The sequence below is a fragment of the Mangifera indica genome, chromosome 3 (genome assembly GCF_011075055.1).
Source record: "Mangifera indica cultivar Alphonso chromosome 3, CATAS_Mindica_2.1, whole genome shotgun sequence".
NCBI classification, from domain to species: Eukaryota; Viridiplantae; Streptophyta; class Magnoliopsida; order Sapindales; family Anacardiaceae; genus Mangifera; species Mangifera indica.
In genome coordinates this window covers 18,209,829-18,230,039 of record NC_058139.1, presented here as the reverse complement: position 1 = coordinate 18,230,039, position 20,211 = coordinate 18,209,829, and the positions used below count along the sequence as shown (strand labels likewise).

General features: G+C 31.5%; 2 protein-coding genes across 2 annotated transcripts; both read right to left on the bottom strand.

Moving 5' to 3' along the window:
• Nucleotides 1-4,119: 4,119 nt before the first annotated feature.
• Nucleotides 4,120-8,719, bottom strand: LOC123212008. The gene is made up of 7 exons (XM_044631022.1): nt 8,279-8,719; nt 7,514-7,711; nt 6,584-6,856; nt 6,344-6,446; nt 5,545-5,663; nt 5,241-5,417; nt 4,120-4,968 (listed from the first exon to the last, which is right to left on the bottom strand). Exons 1-7 carry the CDS (start codon nt 8,570-8,572, stop codon nt 4,222-4,224), a joined length of 1,911 nt encoding a protein of 636 aa, XP_044486957.1. The 5' UTR covers nt 8,573-8,719; the 3' UTR covers nt 4,120-4,221.
• A 2,899-nt stretch (nt 8,720-11,618) lies between these two features.
• Nucleotides 11,619-17,115, bottom strand: LOC123212444 (pumilio homolog 24). Its single transcript, XM_044631584.1, has 17 exons — nt 16,781-17,115; nt 16,607-16,660; nt 16,218-16,279; nt 16,011-16,092; nt 15,812-15,935; nt 15,593-15,676; nt 15,166-15,280; nt 14,540-14,690; nt 14,318-14,431; nt 14,121-14,192; nt 13,963-14,013; nt 13,821-13,871; nt 13,291-13,398; nt 12,982-13,179; nt 12,716-12,790; nt 12,209-12,456; nt 11,619-12,115 (listed from the first exon to the last, which is right to left on the bottom strand). The coding sequence occupies exons 1-17, from the start codon at nt 17,048-17,050 to the stop codon at nt 11,980-11,982; spliced, it is 1,995 nt and encodes a 664-aa protein (XP_044487519.1). The 5' UTR covers nt 17,051-17,115; the 3' UTR covers nt 11,619-11,979.
• Nucleotides 17,116-20,211: the final 3,096 nt, after the last annotated feature.

Genomic DNA, 20,211 nt, shown 5'->3' with positions numbered 1-20,211 from the left:
ATGAGTGAAATATAGATGAAATGTCTGATTGTAATATCATTACAATATTATAACAAATGACAATGGTAAGCAACACTTATAGAACAAAACTTAATTCGTCAAACGAAGTAATAAGCCATTTGTTAATTATTGGCTTCACCGGCTCCCTAAAAGCTTAGTAGGGCAATTATATCAGAAAAGAACAACAAAATTTGATATTAAAATATTGTAAAAGTTTGATGACAATGGAATTCCAATCTTAGATGAAGAAGGAAAAACTATCCAAGATACAATAAATACTTTAATGTTTGCAATCACCTATCATTTTGTATAAAATTATGCAAATATTAAAGATAAAAGTCAAGCAACTATAATAAACTTAAAATGTAAAATTTTTCACAATTATAGGTGGTATAAAGAAACATTTTCCATAAGAGTAATGCAAATGTCAAAAAGTGACATAACTTATTGGAAAGTCAAAATTTTAACCGAATTACCAAACATCATATGAGAAAAAGTTAGAGAAAAAATTAAAAAACAATATGATGGAGTAATTCCTTATAATGATCTAACTCATGGGCAATTACATAGTTTTGTACAAAAAGTTGGAATGAAAAATTAGCTTTCCAAAGACAAAAAGAAAGAAAACAATTAGGCAAAAAATTAGGAATGTTTTGTGAACAATTTGACTCTCAACATAAAAATTCATACCTTAAAAAACACCAAAAAATAAAAAATCCAGAAATTGTATTGGTCAATATAGTAAGACAAAATCATACCTTGAAAGAAAATTTACAAAGAATAAAAGAAAATTCACCCATAAAAAACAAAACAAAGAAGGACAAAAACCAGCTCCAAAACTTTACAAATAATACACATGCTAAAGATGTGGAAAATAAGGTCATATTTCAAAATATTGTTGATTAAGCAAAAAGATTAAAGAATTAGAATTAGATGATGAAGTTTTAACCAAAATAGAAATGTTAATGGTAGAATCTTCTGACAGTGAATCCTCTAAAAAATAAACATCAGACTCAATGTTCAAATTGATGAAAAAGTAAGCTCAAGTGAAAATGAAATAAATGCCTTAACAAAAGATAAAAAATTTCTATTAGAAATGGTAAACAAAATCAAAGATCCTAACCTCTAAAAAAAATATTTAGAAAAATTAAAATTAATAATTGATAAACCTGAAAAGAAAATAGAAATTCACAAAGCTTATAGTTTCAAAGATATTCTTGACAAATTTGGAAAACATGACAAAAAGAAACCAACTTTGGAGGATTTAACCAAAGAAATCCAACAAATTAAATATGAAATTAGAGAATTAAAAGAACAACAACAAAAAATTAATTCACAGATAATTATTTCATTAAAAGGAAAAGAGAAAATGAAAAGCAATGAATCTAAATCAAAAGAAGAAGAAACCCAAGAAAATTTTCTCAACATGTTTGCAATAATATCATATGAAAAATAGCATATAAAAACAGAATTGTAATAAATAATGAATTTGTCTTAAACATAATTGCTCTATTTGATACCAAAGCAAACTTAAATTGTATCCAAGAATGACTAATACCCAAAAAATATTGTAAAAAAAAATTTTAAATCAATAAGGTCAATTAATGGTTCAAAACTTCACATCAAGTAAAAGGTAAGAGATATTAAAATTTTGCAATAAAAATATTTATCTCAAAACAACTTTTGTTCTAGTAAAGGATTTATCAAGAACAATGATTCTTGGAACACTTTTTATAAGGTTACTACAACCATTCATAGTTAATGAAAATGGAATTCAAACTAACATAATGGGAGAATAAATAGTTTTTGAATTCATTCATAAACCAATAAAAAGAAATTTAAACATTTTCCGAGAAATGTCCACCCAAAAAAAAAGTTAATAATATTATACAAAATTTAAAAACATATACAATATCTCAAAGATGAATTAAAACAATAAAGAATTGAAGACCAACTCCAACAAAAAGAAATCCAATTAAAAATTTGAAATTTAAAAAATGAAATAGAAAATCAAATATGTTCTGATATCTCAAATGTTTTTTGAGAAAGAAAAAAACATATTGTAAAATTACCTTTTATGAAAATTCTTTTGATGAAAAACATATTCCTACAAAAGCAAGATTAATTCAAATGAATGCTAAGTTAGAAGAACACTGTAAAAAATAAATTAATAATTTATTAAAAAAGAAATTAATAAGGTCAAGCAAATTTTCCTGGAGTTGTTAAGAAAAAATGTTGAATTACAAAGGAGTCCCAAGAATAGTCATAATTTACAAACCTTTAAACAAAGCTTTAAAATGGATAAAATACCCAATACCAAATAAAAAAAAAAAATCTATTACAAAAATTATGCAATACAAAAATATTCTCAAAATTTGACATAAAATCTGGATTTGACAAATACAAATTGACTAAACAGACAGATATAAAACTATATTCATAATACCATTTGGACAACATAAATGGAATGTGATATCGTTTAAATTAAAAAATATTCTATCAGACTTTCAAAGAATAATTAATGAAATTTTTTCAATCCATATTCAAAATTCCTAGTTGTGTACATAGATGATATTCTAATTTATTCATTTGATGTAGATCAATATTTTAAGCATATCAAAACATTTATCGATATGATTAAACAAAATGGATTAATCATGTCAAAAACAAAAATAAGTCTTTTTCAAACAAACATAAAGTTTTGAGGATATAACATATGCAATGGTACAATAATACCTATTAAAAAATCAATAGAGTTTAGAAATAAATTTACTGATTAAATAACTAATAAAAACCAATTACAAAAAATTTTGAGAAATCTCAGCTATGTTATAAAATTTTATCCCAAACCAAACTAGGCCAATTACGCAAACTTTTGTATGATTGGTTAAAAAAGATTCCAAAACTTTAGACAAATATTCACATTGATATAATAAGACAAATAAAGAAACAAATTATTCAATTATCGTATCTTTACATGGTTGATCTATGACATTAAAAATTATAGAAACTAATGTCTCAAATGTAGGCTACTGAGGAATTTTAAAATAATTAAAAGATAATAAATAATAAATAGTTTAATTTACATTAAAAACTTAGAATATCATCTAACAAAATTATTCTACTATCAAAAAAGAGATTTTAATAATTGTTTTGTGTATTTTTAAATTTCAAAATGATTTATTAAATCGGAAATTTTTTTTACATATTGATTGCAAAATTGTAAAAAATATTTTTAAAAAAATATATTTAAAATATTACATCAAAACAAATTTTTACAAAATAACAAATAATTTTATGTATTTTTTATTCTGAAATTAAACATATAAAGAAAGAAAGTGAGAGAGAGATTGAATTAATCAGGTTGTGCTTCTTCATTACCGGGCCAACATGTCAAATCGAAAGCAGTTTTCATTTAGGCCAAGGACTATTTCCCACCCAAAGAATGTTGTTTTTTCAAGGTTTTTCCTGTAAATTTTGAAAATCTTATTTATTTACCTATGAATAATTAAAATTAATGATTTTAAAGATAAAATTATTATTTTATTTGTATTATTAAAAATAAATTTAAATTTTATTTTATTTTTTTCCTCTAAACTCTAAAAACTAATAATTTCTTTTAACCCTAAAAATAGCATTTTCCTCCTTAGGGTTTTCAATTTTTCAGAATTAGTTTTTCAGCGTCGTTTTTTCTTCTCCAACAACCTCTAGGCGATGTCTCTTCCTCTTCGGCACAATCTCCTTTCGACAATTGTCTCGGGCATGATCGTCGACGATCATGTCTAAGATAATCGTTGAAAAGAGGCCACACTAAAGAGGAAAAGGTGTCCCCTAGAGGTCATCTAAGGGGAAGAAAAGGCGCCAAAATTTTGAATCTAAAAGTTAGAAACCCTAAAAGGAAAATGTTTTTTAAAACTTTTGTTAAGAGAAAATTGTTAGTTTTTAGGATTTAAAAGAGGGAAATAGTATAATTAATAAACTCAGTTAATTTTAACAGTATATAAATAGGTAAATAGGATTTTTAAAATTAATAAAAAAATTTAAAAAACTGCACACTTTGTGAGTGAGAAACGGTCCTTTTGGCCTTTCATTTATTATGTTGCCGTCGCGAATAGAATATTAACACTGATAATTTGTTGCCACCTGGTCCTCATTTCTCAAGAATCATCTTTAAGAACAAACAACATATGACCCATTATTGGGAATGTCTAACAGCACTATTTACGCTTGTACCATTACACAATTGGAGGATACATCATTTTCAAGTTCCCTGATTAAAAGCTCCGTCATCTTCTTATACATGGGCATGTAATGATCATTAATCATTGTTCTCGACAGCCGGATTTTACTGTATAAATTTCTAGGTGTCTCGTATATACCTATGTGCTCCTCCATTGGAACATCACCATCTAAATTTGCAGCATCAGATGAAGAAGGTGTACAAACGATGTGCATGATTCTTCCAGGAGGATAAAAATGATGATTCTCTGTAATTTCTGATGAAGAAATGGAATTTTGAGTTTCTGCTGAATCAGCAAGATCATTCTCCTCCTCAGTGATTTCTTTTGCTGCCGCGGCTTCTTCCTCCTGGGCTTTCACATCAATTTTATTCTCTTGCCTCTTGAGTTCCTTCTCCAATTCATACCACAATTCGCCTTCAGTAATGCCTTCCACAGTGGATGTAGTCATTACGCCATCCATAGTAATTAGCTGCTCCTCTTCATCTGAATCATCATGTCCGGATGTATAATCAACTTCATTCTGCACCTCATCGCTTGTTGCCGCTGTAGTCACGAGCGCTTCAGAACTTCTTTTCACTATTAATGGAGCTTCATGAGTGTCCTCCACTTTGGAATTTGACAATGGAGGCACAGCACGCCGACGTGGACCCATGCAAGACCATGATGACAGAGATGAGCGTGTTCTGACAACAGCTTCAGCAACATTCTTAGCACGATTCATTACAACCTAAAATTTACCAGTCAGACATAAGTCATAATACAGAATAGAAGAGACAACTCGCAGATGGAAAGAGACAGATTAAGCTCCATGAAGTATTCCTAAACTGATGCACTGCATTCATGCAGAATAGATTCAAGGGAACAATAGTATTCAAAATTAACTGGGCAAAACACACCTGCAAAGCTTTAAATTTCACGGATTATTACTATCTAGGGATTATAATTCAAACAATGAGGCAGAAAAACTCAGTAATTACGAATTTTGCACCTATATGTTACCTGGGTACTGCTTGAAACCGGTCGCAGAAGTGCACCTGCACCAACAACCTTAGCTTTAGCACTAGCTATAGATGGTAAACGAGATCCCAATGCAGTTGCAGAGCGATAAACAACATTCAGGACCCTGGTACGTTCAACTTGATCCCGCAAATCATTTAACCAAGATGATGCTGTGACCTAAAGAAAAGTAGTTTAGTAAGGATTCTGACTTTCTTTAAAATAATAAGCTTGGAAATTAAACCATGATTATCAAAAGTCAATGTTATGTAGAATGCTTCCTGGCTGGGAGAAACAGAAGCAGCACCTCAGAGCGAAGATCGTCTACAGAAGCTGCTGAGAAAGTAGGCACCAGATCAGAACCGTTAATAAGAGTAGTAATGAAGTGCTTGCCTGATTCTGCCAAATCCCATGTCATACAAGCAGCTGCAAATCGGCACTTATAGCATTTAGGAGAAGATATCATGCAAAAATACAGTCAATTTACATATTTAGGAGACAAAAAAGGGCATCATAAAGCTCATTTCTTAAGAATTTTAGAGCAAAACAAACATCAATGCAAGTTAGGAAAACACAATTCTATTTCCAATTCTGTTTCCCTATAATTGTCCAATTTCCTTGGCCAAGGCATGAAGATGTTATTTTGCTAGGGTACAACATGAACGATTATGTTGCCATCATCAACGTTGTCCACATCACAAGATCAAAAGTAGAAGAAGATCAAGAGAGGCCATCAATATCACAATTTTCCTTAAGAAAACATTTGAAGGCACATTTTTCTAATAGCAAGGACATTACTGCAGTCTAGTTACAATATTTTCAGTCACTGTTAAGTTTATAGGTGAATGCCCTTCTCATATTACCAGGATATTTTTGGGAGGTAGTCTAGGAGAGGGGGAAAGTTATCATCCATGCCCAATACCAAATGAAAAAATAAAATGGTTGCATCTTTTGCAGTATCTTAAATTTCTACAAATCAATTAATCAGAATTTACAAGAAAAGTGTAAAGATCAATCAATACAAGTGTGCAACTTCTCGTAGACCAATGAAATGATTTTCAGTTTACAAGTAAAACGAAACTATTAGACCACAGGAAGCTAGTTACCCGGTGCAAATGTGAAACAAGCGCAAGAGGATAGCTCTTTCTGCTCTCGGAGTATATAAGTTAGCAGCGCAGCAGTACCACCACCAAGTGAATGCCCAACAATCTTAATATGAGAAACGAAACATTAGATACAAAAATATTTATACAGGAAAAAAGAGCTTGTAACAGTGACTCCATACAATCAACAATCACGTCATAACAAAAGAAAAAATGCTTCTAAAAGATAAATATAGCAATTACCTTAACTTTGTAGTCAGGATGTTCACCAAGAGCCTTGAGAAGGCAAGGAGTACTAAGTTTCGCAATCCAGCGGGCAGCAGCAACCATTCCACAGTGTGCATATCCTAAAACCAAATTGCTTATTCCACCATCATGTAAAACTGAATGGTGGAATGGTACCACAGCACCAGTTGCTGCTGTTAATGTATCTTTGATGCTATGAGTACCACGAATCAATAGAAGGAAACATTTAGAATTTTGATCACGTATAATTGTGAAAGCAGGCTTCAGCAGCTGTAGCCATTAAAACATCACTCAATTATTATTTTCAGAATAAAATAATAAATTTTGTTAAAATAGTTTCATTACATGATTTAAAGTTGGGGGAATGATGAAAATAAACAGGTTGCACATTTACCCCCAGGAAATAAGCTAAAATATCATTAATGCCGTATGAACTAGTGATTTCTAATGTTACTGTATAAAGGCAAAAGGTTCCCAACCAAAATTTTTGGAAAAATAAATGAGTGAACTAAAAAATTAAGCTCTTTTTTAATGATTTTGGAAATGAGCAATACTATACGTACCCATTTTGGATACACAATTATATGCACATTTTTATGTGTCATCATATGATTGGGCATTACTTTATTCATAATTCAAAATCACTCCATCATATAATGATTCATATAAGTGTATACACATTTGTGTACCCAAAGTGGATACAGATAGTTTTATTGTTTGAAAATACCAGGTAAGAGATTGAGCGTATGATTTGATTGAAAACAATGATAGGAAACCTCAACCAACCTAAAAAAGACAACCTTCAAATCCATATAATTCCAGTTCTATAGCTCAAATCCAACCAACCAGACTGAACCTATGAAATAAGATTAAATCTAACTAGAGAAATTGACTCAAAACAAAATGAAAATACGGATAGTGGCCTACCCCAGCCTTAGGCTTCTGAAGAAGGACATCTTCTTGAGAGTAACCAGCAGACTCTAAGAATACCAGAAATGGTTTCTTGGAGAAAAGCATGCATATGGTCAAAAATCTCAACAAATTATTCAACTCAGCAATAATTTCAGGGCCTTTGAGTTGTACACTGTCACTACCAGCATATACACTTGCAACTTGCAAATTACCCTGCAATTAAATAAGACTTAACATCTCAACAAAACATTAACAAAACCTGACAACAAAATTATTTAACAGCTCATAATACTCTAGAAGATCTCAAAAATTACAGCAGAGTTTAAATAAAAAAGCACGAGCATCATTCTTTAAATTGCTGGAGATGGGTGTTCATGAAAAAATGGCACCTTCACAGTGAAAGAACAAGACAAACCAATTTAGCATTCATGAGCCCTAAAGAGTATCTAACCTCTACTGAAAGCATACGAATCCCTAAAGTACATTTCATAATTTTTCATTGTAAAAATAAAAGCAAACTAACAAACAAACAAAAAAAGAAAGTCATACTAACAATGGACAAAAGTTGACCATAAAGAAAATCCCCACTCAAGGGCAGCTAAACTACCCATTGAAAAAACAAATTACAGACATTGAAAGACAAAATCACACTCAAAATACCAAGAAGCTTATCACAGAAAATATGAATAACAAGTAACAATTTAAAACACCGGCTTAAAACACAGACATAACAATTAAAGGAACAGAAAATTACCGCAATAAACTTAAAATTACACTCACTTGTTTTCGCATAAGATAATTGATGCCAAAAGCTAAGTCACCGATGGGCCATTTCCCCAAAGTTTCGGAGTAAGTAAAACGCAGCGTTTCAGACAAGGTAGTAATAGTCTCAATCCACGTAGCAGGCGCCTGAGCTGGTCTTCTAACAACCCTTCTCCTCATCGATCTATTGGATTTCGACAAATCTCCGCCTCTGCTCCCTTCTTCAGCGTCTTTAGAAGCTAGTCGGCGACTGAGTACATAATAGAGAAGCACCGCAGCCCCCGCCGCCGTCGCCATTGTTCCGGCCGCCATGGCGTCGAATTAAAGCATCTGATGGGAGGAGTCAGAGATCGTGAAAGGTTGAAGTGAGGGGCAAAAGCGTAATCCAAGAGAAAAAGGTGGATTTCGGTGACACAGAAAAATTGTGATATAAAAGAAGCGCACGAAGAGAAGGAAGGAAGCTTGTTTTGTCTGTTTCCTTTTTAGATGTGTCAGGCAGTCAGGTTAAGGGTTTAATTACTAAAAACCCAAGCGGGCATTTTACAAAATTTATTTTCTAAAAAATATAATTTTTTATTACAATATATTCATTTATTTACTTATTTAATAACCAAAAATAAACTATAGAGCTTTTTGTCTATCATATCGCACATGTAAAGAAGTGTATGAAAAACTATCACAGTATTTAATAATGAAAAAAGGAAAAAAAATAATAATCCATTTTTTTGTTTCTGGAAATTAATTAATAATTTACTTGGGAAGAAAATAGTTGAATTAAAAAATAATAATGGGAGAAATGAGGGAAGGGTATAATGGTAATTGGAACGATTGGACGTTGAAATGGGTGTAGAATTGCTAAATTGGGAATCAATTAAGAAGTGTAGAAGAGTTAGCGCACGTCAAGCATCGATAAAATGGTGGAAGAGAAGAGACGAAAGGTGAAAACGGTGCGTTTACTTAAAGAATTGTTTATTCATTTCTTAAATGAATAATGCTGCGAACACAGACAGCACCGGTGTTGTGTTGCTGTCCGGGTGGGGCTGAAGACTGGCTGGATCCAACCCATTTAATAATCTGGGTGGGCCAGACAGAGGTGGAGATATCGGAATCATTCTGGAGGCTATAAAAAAAGCCCAAAGTTGTTTGGTTTGTTTGCTCAACTTCTAAAATTAATTGTATACCGGTTCCAATTTGACTTCACGAGGCCAATTCTAATTTGGGAAAAGGACTATTTCCCATCCATTTTTTAGCCCTATTTTAAACACATATATATGTCTGATAAAAAATTCAAACACCATCCCAAAGTTTAATTGTTTGCATCCACCCACATAGTTTTTGTTAGATGAAGGGGTAAATTCGTTATTTTATCAATAATATTAAATAATTAAAATTTTATCTCATTTTTCTCCCATTAATTTGAAAAACTAATATTTGTCCCCTAAATTAAGTTTTAAAAAATTCACTTTTTCCCCTTGAAATGCAGCCACTTTTTTCGGCGACGACGGAAAAGTTTTCGTCTAGAGTTCGATCACCTCTGGATGACGACCGTCGTCCAGATCTGGATGATGCTTCGTCGTCCAGATCTTTGAAAGACGAATCGTCGTTTAGTCTGGACGACGTTTCGTAGTCTATTCTGGAGGATGAGGGTCATCCGGAATGGACGACGCTCCGTCGTCCAGAGAAGGGATGAGCGTCGTCCAGAGAATGGACGAGCGCTCGTCACTCTCCCTCCAGCCATGTCGTCGCCAGTGGCCGGAGGGAAAGCAAAAAAAAAAAGGGATTTGGGGGGGTGAAGTCACTTTTCAAAGTTTAGGGATGGGGGAAAGTTTAACTTTTAAAATCGGAGGGGGAAAAACGATAAAATTATATCACTGGAATGTAAACAGTAAAATGATGGTTTTACCCCTCTATTTAACAAAGAATTTAACAATGATTTAGAGATGGGTGGGTGTTTGGGTATTTTATCTGACGTGGGTATGCTTTTGAGATAGGACTAAAAAATGGGTGGGAAATAGTCCTTTTCCCTTCTAATTTTTTCCAATGTCAAATAATGATTAATTAATAATCAATATCATTAATAATATCATCATTAATAATAAAAAATTATTAAAATATCTTATTATTTATAAATTAAATAAAATAATAAAAAACAAATTATTAAATTTATCTTTATAAAATCTAAACCAAACAACCCTCAGGCACATAATTTTTCACTTTAATCAAAAAAGGCAAGCCCTTTAGGCCCGAATTGGTAGACCATAATATGAGCTTCACTCTATTTTCCTGTCTGCCATTTTGGCAAAACTTTAATAAAGTGAAACAAAAATCCGATAGGTAGAGTTGTGTCCAATTCAACAGTCAAATATAAGTACCATGTAGCAACCAAAATCCGGTTTTCTAGCTCCTGGAATGAAAGTTTATAGACTTCTGGTTGAGATTCAATTACATTCAATAATTAAATTAGATATTATTTTATTTTTAATTTAAAACCAATCAATTATATAATAATATATAATTATTTGTACATAATAAAACACTGATCTTAAAAAACTAGCTTTCAATTATTGCCCCAGAGTATTACTCTAACGTCTCATTATTTTATTTGCTCTTATCTTATTTTCTGAACAGCTCCACTCCTATTCTCTTCTCATTCACCAAATTTTAACCTATGTAATCTTTAATTTCTAACTCCATCTTCAATGGGAAGACTAGAAGATTCTGATTCTAAATCCCTGTTAGTTTCAGAGATTTTCTCTATTTCTACTTTCCAAACAAACTCTTAGTCATGATGCACATCACTTGAGATGAAATGTTTGAGATCTGTTCAAGACATGTAACATTATTCTTGTTTGCTGATCCTACCTTAGGATTTAGTTTTTCTATGGGATTCTAAAATGGAGAGATACAATTTGTCTGCAGGCACATACTTGTCTCTCGGATAATGCTAAAAGAAGAGCCTTTAACTTGGAAAGGTGGAAAAGGTTCTGCACGTAGTGCAACAGAATCCCCTACACAATCTGCGAGTCCTCCTCAGGAGGACAAGGCTTGGAAGCCTGCAAACTTTTCAACTTCTTATAAAATTCTGAGAAATCCGCAGAACACTAAGGAATTGTTCAGAGGCCGTGGTGCTAGAGAACTGTTTGAGTGCTAATGCTACACCAATTCAACAGAAAATCTACTCCGAAATCACCACAGGACCCCAAAAGAGTCTCCCATATTCAATCCATCTGACTATTGCTTCCAAGTCTACCCACATCACAGGAGCAGGATATACGAGAAACAGACAACTTTTGGTAGTTCCATAGAGAAAGTATACATTAATACCGAAAGGAATGCGAAGCACTTGATTCACCAATCCTTGAGAACAAATCAGAAAAGGGGCTGTACAAAAGTAAACCCATATTTAATATATCAAAATCTCCCAACTTCATGCATAAGAATAGAAAGAGAAACATAAAGAGGTTAAAACTAGAACATTAGTATCTCTCCTGTTCATGTTTTTAAGAAATCGTTGCTCTTGATCTCTTTCTCCAACTAAACTTAAATACAAATGTTAAAACCATTGTTGTTTACTCTTTTTAGGTTGCATTACATCTTGCACATCTCTTCCTAAACAAAATTTGAATACAAATAGAATCACCCTCTAATCCAAATTATGCAACATCTGTTCCATTGATAAAGCCAATTCCTGCTTTTTCCACAACATGGGATTAAGCACCCTAACCTTCATGGTCAGCTTTCTTGGCTTCAGTGATTTTGAGAATGCCATTATCTAATAAAGGTTGCAACTCCTTTTTCGCCATTTCACGGACCTTAGAATCAGAGGATTCCAAGAATGCACTGACTACCTTGCAACTGCAACAACAATTTGAATCATTATATGATATCAGAAGTCATATTCATTTCTTCTTCTTAATTAAAGCAAGCAGAGAGCATATATAGCCTCACCTGTGACCTCGGGCCCACACGTCACACTTCCCTTTCAAACCTTTTTCCCACAAAGTGGAAGCAAAGATAGGGCAATCCAAGACCAATTTCCTAATGGTACGGCTGGAATGGAAATTTTCAAGGATGTGCTCCTCTTCTGATTCTTTGGATTTAGACTCTGCTGCAAGAGATGCTACAGCTTCATGCAAGGTGTTCAACTTGTCATTTAATGTTGGGCATAGAATGTCATCAGAGCCCCCTCTTGCAACCTGCACACATCAATTTTACTACTTAGTCTACCAGAGATATTGGAGGCTAAACAAATTCAAGTAGCTATAAGTGCAATTCATATAAACAGATTTGTATTTGAGGGGAAGGGGAAGGAAAAATTTGGACAAACCACAACTGACATTGGGAGAAATGAAAAGCAGCAATAATAACTCTTTGAATTTTCAATTCCAACACAAATTTTCAGCTAAGAAACAATTGCCATTAGAGTACATATCAGCAATGAAGAAAATTGATTACCTCATACAAAACTTCCCTGCCAAAATTTGATCTAAGTAATTCTCCAGCATTCTCAATACAAGTGTCAATGAGACTCTGTAACAAAAAATCAAAGCATATACCCAGTCAGATACAGGTTTCTCAATAGAAGCATTCCAGGAGACATCATATATGCAACACCTTTAAATTATAACAGAAATCTATACATAAGTGATATCAAAGGGAACAAAAAATCACAAACATGTGATGACATACACAAAATGTCAGGTCCAAGTACAGAAACAAACCTCAGCAAGTCCACTGTTGACCAACAATTCTTGCCTTCTTAGGTAAGGGTCTTTTTTCCCACCCTCAACTAAAAGAAGGTCCTCACCAGGACTTGTACTTTCATCAGCCTGATCCACTGTCACTTCTTGGTCAGTCATCTCATCATTGGCTTCCTCATTCTTTGCAGACTTTATTTCAGAATTTACTTGAGTTTTGTCCTAATAATGTGGGGTTGGGAGGAGCCAGCAATTAGGGGAAGGGATTATAGAGTTTCAGTACTTCAACTTCACTAGTATAAGATAATCTAGAAAAGGTAGCTCTGGTATTACCTTGGCAGATAGAGAAGGAATAAATAGATTGAGGGAAGCCAGATCATCAGGACTGAGATATCGTGAACAATTTGGATGAAGTAGCTGCAGTAGTACGCGCCTCCCATTCTGAAATTTAACCACATATATAATGAGAATTATCCAGCAGTAAACTTAAATTTGAAGTATTCCATGGAACATCTCCAGATAACATTGATGTGAGCAAGCAAAAATCCAGGGAGAAGTCCATCTCAGAGTTTGCTAAAAGTATTACAAAATGCAACATTATATACCATACAACTCCAGCAAAGTGCAAGTGTTCAATGAGTGGCTGAAGAATCAAATGTTCTTTTAAGAGGTCCAAAGAGTTGCAGAAATTCACTTTCCAAGTAACAATGTGGGTTCAATTCAAAAAGAGTTGAACTACATCAAAGCCTAAATGTAAATTAAATGCATGGTAGACCATCCTATTTCCAATCTTGATCAAATATGTATCAGACCTTTGTAATCAATTAGCAGCATGATATAAAAGGAGTTGTAAGAGTAGAGACCTTATCCAAAACAAGGTCTTTTAAATTTGTTTGAAGCTCACGAAGGACAATCTGCAACCAAGAGGTTTTAATTAGATGCTCCTTGACAAAGATACAAAGGTAAACACATAACATCAAACTCAAGAAAAGCTTCACAGCAAACCTTAGTTATAAGCTTTGTGTCATCAACAATTGAAACAATACAAAGAAGTACCTGAAAAATAAATAATGTGGGTAAAGATGGTCTAGAATTATTAACTGACTTTAAATCTCACAAAATATTGAAATTTGTGCCGTTAGAATCCCGAAAGCAGTCCTTACCAGTGACCCACATTGATCATGAGCAATCTTGTCAATGTGCCCTTTCATTCCTTTGATTATCTTTTTCCTTTCCTAGAATAATGACATCAATCATTCAGGTCAATTTCAGTCAGAACCTCACATGTATATGATCAAGGGAGAATACAAGATTCTTCTGCTGATTACTTTTATAAAATCTCAGATCCAAGGCAACAAACCTTAGCACTTCCATGCTTGATACAAAGTATTCCAATCTTAGATCCATCCCTGGTATGGATCATACGAACAAGGAGTGGACCTGATAACTGTTGAATTATATCTGCAGCAGAGGCCTATCAATAAATTTTGCTTTAGAAAGGGAAGAAAATTGATAGTGAAGAAAATATTTCTAGAGAAACCCCAGGAAATTTACTGAAAGCATACAGAAATCTCAAACAAACCTTATCAGCTATGCTAAAGTACTCCATTAAGAGCCTATGTATGATAGAGTGGTCCACAATTCCTTTCTCTAGAATTGGTTGAATCACCGAAGCCATATGTCGTAAAACCGAAGCTTTCTGTAGGCCTAGCTTTGAAATTACATCTACCAACCTAGCACATAATGAAAATTTTATTGAATGATTAGTTGAAAAAGGTATCATGATAATGAAAAATTTATTGAATGATTGGTTGAAAAGGGTATCTTGATCCAAGACCTTGCATGAGAAACTTTGAGTCCAAATGAAGTCTTTCCAGTAAAGTTACCAACTCTTAAGACAAACCCCCAAAAGCCAAACTTGCTACTCAATAGTTATCAATTCTCACAAGAGACTATAATAAATTATTCCCATCTATGCACCAAAAAGAATTTTTCTTTCAAAAGTAAACTTTCAATATTGTGCTGTTTCCAGCTAAAGAAATACTCCCTAGGGACACCAATACAATTATTCCAACACTAAACAATGAAAATTGATACAAACATAAACAATAATAGAATACTCAGAGTTTCACTTCATATCGATGCAAATGTCATGCTGAAAGAGATTAAATTATCTTGATGATGGAACAGAGTGATCTGATGGTTTACCTGCTCTCTTTGATTGAGACCAGGTCCTTAAACAATTGAAGCTCTGTAGAATACAGTTCAACTAGAAGCTCATGTTTTTGTGTTGAATTTGCCAACTGGTATGCATGCTCAATGACTGCAGGAAAAAAAAAAATGAACAGGGGTTTCCATCAAGATTTATTACAGGAAATACATCAACCAATCAATTGTAAGTCCATCTAAGTTATCATAAATCAATGGTAAATGGAAAAATATTGCTTTATCTTTTTCATGGCTTAATGAAGATTGAACTAGATACTTGGTTCTACTGCCACACCTATACCACTCATGTTAATGTCCAAGGGCAAGATGTGAGACTGATTGTGTCTATATGTGGGTAATTATGCCCTTTTTTTTCCTCATAAAATGGAGAAGATGATAAAATAGAAAATAAATAATAAGCACATACCAACAGATCCAACCATGTGTCGAAGAAGAGAAGCAACATGACCATGAAGGACTGAGATAAACTGTGCAAGCTGTTTCTTAGAAGCTGCCAACAGTACAGAAAGTATCTATAAGTAATCATAACGCAGAGGGTTATATGACTCAGAACAGCATATATCAACTAGTCCTCCAAGTACACACCATCAAGATTCTCTATTAACTCATCAAAGCTAAATCATACCATTATCTAACATTTTCTTCACGAGATGAACAGTGTAGGTGTTATCAGCAAGAGTTAGAAAATGTGGCTGAAGCTCTTCAAAAACAGCATCTCTTTCAGTTTGTGTGCAGTACTTAACACAACTCTGAGGTGAAAGAATTATAATAACTAAAACGCACAATTTGAGATGATCCATACTTCACAAGCCCAAAAACATTACCTGCAAAACTCGAGAAGAGACATGGGAGCCAGCAATTTCTGGAATCTTTCCTTTCATCTTTTGTAGGGCTTCACTTATCAGCCTTATGGTAGTTCAGAAAGAAATAAAAAGATCTTAGAAAATTGTGAGCTAGAATATGGAAGTAAAGATACAAGCATGCCAACATGAAAAGAACCTTGAGTGTTACATTTGCACCAAAATACATACTTAGATCTATCTTCTTTAGCAATATTGCGTTGCCTCATCTTTTCCCACAAAGATGCAAGCTCCTATTAAGAAAGGAAAAGAAACTTGCGTTAGTTGATATTCTGATAAACTCCCTTCGTCAGCTCCTGTACAGGTTTTAATAAACTCAAACAAAATAACCCATGCTTAATTACTTCTGTAGCCTGGATTGAATTATATAAATATTTTTTCATGACAATATTATTAGCCATGCAACACTACCACTACCACCTGACTATCAAGAAGAATTTCATAAGAAGCTTTGTAAAGTTGAGCTGTAGATAAACTTTTATGAACTAGAACAACCTAATTGTAAATAAAATCAAATTTCCAATAGAAATTAATAAGACTAAAATAAGGACAAGAAATACTCTTTCTAGATCATAATGTCTCTTCCTCTTCTTCTTCCTAGCCTCCGCCAGTTCCTACAATAAAGCACCAACTAAAAAACATAAGAAATGCAAAATATAATTTAAAGCTCACTCTAATTTAACATTACTTCAATTAGACAAACAAAACTAAATATACCAAGAAAAAAAACCTGCCTTGGCATGAAGACGCCGTTCTCGTTTGGTTTTGGGCACTTTCTGTTCTTCAGTAGCGTCTTTGTTCCCGAACTTTGGTTTCAATGGGTTTTGTTTTTGTTTGATTGGATTGAAAGGCTTGTTAAATTCCTTGTTTTGAGGAGTTTTTGAAGGTTTAGAAGCGGCGAGCTTTGGCTTCTTAGAAGTGGAAGCATTCGCGTGAGTTTTAGCACCTGCGTTCAGCTTTCTCTTCTTGAATTTGTTGGTATCTTGCTGGTTCTTCGCCGCCATTGAAGGTTAGCTCAAGAAATCTTCTCTTCTTCTCCTGTGGCCAGTGATCAGTTAGGGGTTTTTTGAGGGTTTTTGGAGCTGAGTTGAGTAGTGTGTTTCTCTTCGGGCTGGGATGGATGAAAACGGGCTGAATTATGGGCCTCCATGACCCGCTCGCCCCAACAAGAATATGATCATCAGCCCATAAAAATTTAAACACTGTCATCTCATTTATCTCTATTACCTCTAATTCAAATTATACAATTATACATCATATTTTATATATATATATATATATATATATATAATTTATTATTAATAAACATAATTTATTTACAAATTAAATTTTAATATTAATTTTTTATAAAAATAAATAAAAAAATAATATGTATAGATGGTTTTAGACTTTAGAGTCCATATATTATCATTTAATTTATCCGAGTTTGCACCCATTTTAAGCGTGGATAGTCTGAATTAGTTAGCAAAGGTGTGTGTAATTCGGTTTAAAATATAAAATTATATTGAATTATTTAATAATTACGTTTTAATTTGATTTGTTTTATAAAACAGTTTGATTTTAATTTATAAATTAAAAAAAAAACAGTTTATGGTTTAGATTACGGTTTGGCTAGTTTTCAAATTAAACCATGTCTTTTAAAAATATATAGGCTAAAGGACTATTTCTCACTCAAAATTTAATAAAACGATAAATTTTCATCCTTTAAATTTGGAAAGAAAAAACATTTTCTTACTTCGATGTTAAATTTATTAAAAATTTTGTTAATTTTTTTATATAATGGTTGAAAAGACCAAAAAGTCTTTAAGTTAAAAGAACGCTTCATCCTAAAATTTTATTAAATAATTTTTTAAACCTAATTTATATTAATTTCAATTAAAAGTAGAAAAAAAATTTATAAATACAAGTATAGATAGAAATGTTAATGACATATAGTCATATCTTCAAACTGTTTTATAATTTTAGGGGTGCTAATAATTTTTTCAAAGGGTTTTTCAAAATTCAAAAAATTTTGAGGGTATTTTTAAATTTTTTAAATATTTATATGTATTTCAATAGTTTCAAAAATCATAGTTTCATCCTAAAGAATTAAACATAATACAATAAATTATGAGTTTACATAACTTGTTTTTTATATTTATTTTATCTTTTTTTTTACATATTTATTGTATATATATTTTTATGTTTATTTTATATCCTAAATAACTATAATTTAATATTATTTATTAAGTAGAAAATATTTAGAAATAAATAATTTTTAATAAATTCAAATCGTATTTTAAATTGAACCAAACCCTATTTTTTTGGTTTAGTTTTGTTTAATTTAAAATCTAAAATAGTTTGATTTTATTTGAAATTTTTTTCCAATTATGTTTTTTTATTTGATTAGAAAATATTTTTACCACACCAATTGAACCATGCATACCCTTAAACCTTTGCAACTAAGGACTATTTTCCAACCATTTTTCATGGAACAATTATTCTTATATTTTAAGTTGAAAAAATTAATTTTTTTTGGGTCAATGTTAACTATTTTTTTCCATGTTAAAAAATATTTATATCATTTTATATAAATATTATACTAAGATTAATATTACTTATTTCGCTAATAATATAAACAAATTACATTTTATTTTAAATACTCTATTTTTTTTTCTTTCCGTTTTCACTTCTCTCCTACTAGTTCTTCTTTAGTTGAAAATCACACCAATATAATTCTCAACAAAAATTGCATTATGCAATTTAAATTGAAATCACACTTATCAATACAATTTTGAATGTTATCGATAATTATTAAAATTTTAAAATTTTAATTAAAATTAATATAAATTAAGGTAAAATATATTTAATGAAAATTAGGAACAAAATATTATTTAGTTTGAGGTTTTTTTTTTTAATTGTTTCAATAAGATTTTTTAACAAATTAAAAATAGATACGAAAATAAAATTTTCACTCTTAAAATGAGAGAATGTATAGTTTCTCCAAACCTTAGGTGGAAAAAAATTATTCAGCCTTTATGTTATGGGTTTATAATGGAAATTATGTAAACAAACCATTTGCCAAAACAATAGATTTTGAAAAATATTATAATTTTTTTAATATTATAATTAAAATGATGGTTGAGAAATGATATTGTGTTCTTAGTTGATGTAATAAAATATAGTATATATTTGTTAAAAAAATGAATTGTCTATTTAGTTATTCTTAGGGTGCAGTTGGCTTAGAATAATTTTTTATTTAATTATCCACATTTTCTCTAATATTAAAATAATTTTAATTTTATTATAATTTTCCTTTTATTAATTTTATAAGACAAAAATTCTCTTCGATTTAATTATAATTACTTTAAACGTTACATTTCATTGTGACAATTTTACCTTTAAACAATTATTATGAAAAAAATACGCTTATTCTAAATTAAAATTATGTTTTCATTACCCACACCAACAACGACTTCCACCGGCCACCATCTATCGACATCACTACCACTTGTTGTTATGCAAAAAAGGAAAAAATAATCGAATCTCATCAACATGCAAATAAGGTAAAGAAGCGTGAAGCTTGTTATAGTGTGAAGAAGACAAAGAGATAGAGAGGTTTGAGTTGGATCTCCAAAGCGATTGACCTCTCATGACATTGCTCCTTTGGCATTGTTTAAGTTTTGGGTAGTTTTCAATTAACGATTAATAATTTTGTTATAGCATTTTATTGACAGTAGATAGTTTTTCTATAATTTTTTTATCAATAGTGGGTAGTTTTCAATTCAACTCTATTATTTTTTATTTATTGATTTTGTCTCTCCCATGTCTTTTACAATCCCATCTTTGATTTATTGTAATTTTTCTCATATCTCCACACTTTTAATTTAGTTAACGTAGTTAGAGTATTTGAATTGAGGTATCTGCAACACAGTTTATCTAGGTTATAAAATAAATTCAAACTAAATTAATAAAAAAGAATGGTTCGACAAATTTTAAATCAATTCAAAATATATCATACTTCATGCCAGACTAACTTAAATTAAAAAATTATAGTTTAGATTGTGAATTGACCATAAAATTTTCTTATTAGAAGTAACTAAATTAAAACAAAATATCAATACCTAAGTACCAGTGTAACAAAAGTAAACTAAATTACGGTAAAACTAATAAAGGAGAAGGTGAT

Bases quoted from the DNA above. Each gene is read 5' to 3' on its own strand.
- LOC123212008 (XM_044631022.1), bottom strand. From the start codon at position 8,572: ATGGCGGCCGGAACAATGGCGACGGCGGCGGGGGCTGCGGTGCTTCTC. The intron at 7,712-8,278 runs GTGAGTGTAATT...ATTTAATTGCAG, and splicing joins ATTATCTTATGCGAAAACAA to GGTAATTTGCAAGTTGCAAG. The intron at 5,418-5,544 runs GTGCTGCTTCTG...ACTTTTCTTTAG, and splicing joins TAGACGATCTTCGCTCTGAG to GTCACAGCATCATCTTGGTT.
- LOC123212444 (XM_044631584.1), bottom strand. From the start codon at position 17,050: ATGGCGGCGAAGAACCAGCAAGATACCAACAAATTCAAGAAGAGAAAG. The intron at 14,014-14,120 runs GTAAGGACTGCT...TTTATTTTTCAG, and splicing joins ATGATCAATGTGGGTCACTG to GTACTTCTTTGTATTGTTTC. The intron at 13,872-13,962 runs GTTTGCTGTGAA...TCTTGGTTGCAG, and splicing joins ACACAAAGCTTATAACTAAG to ATTGTCCTTCGTGAGCTTCA.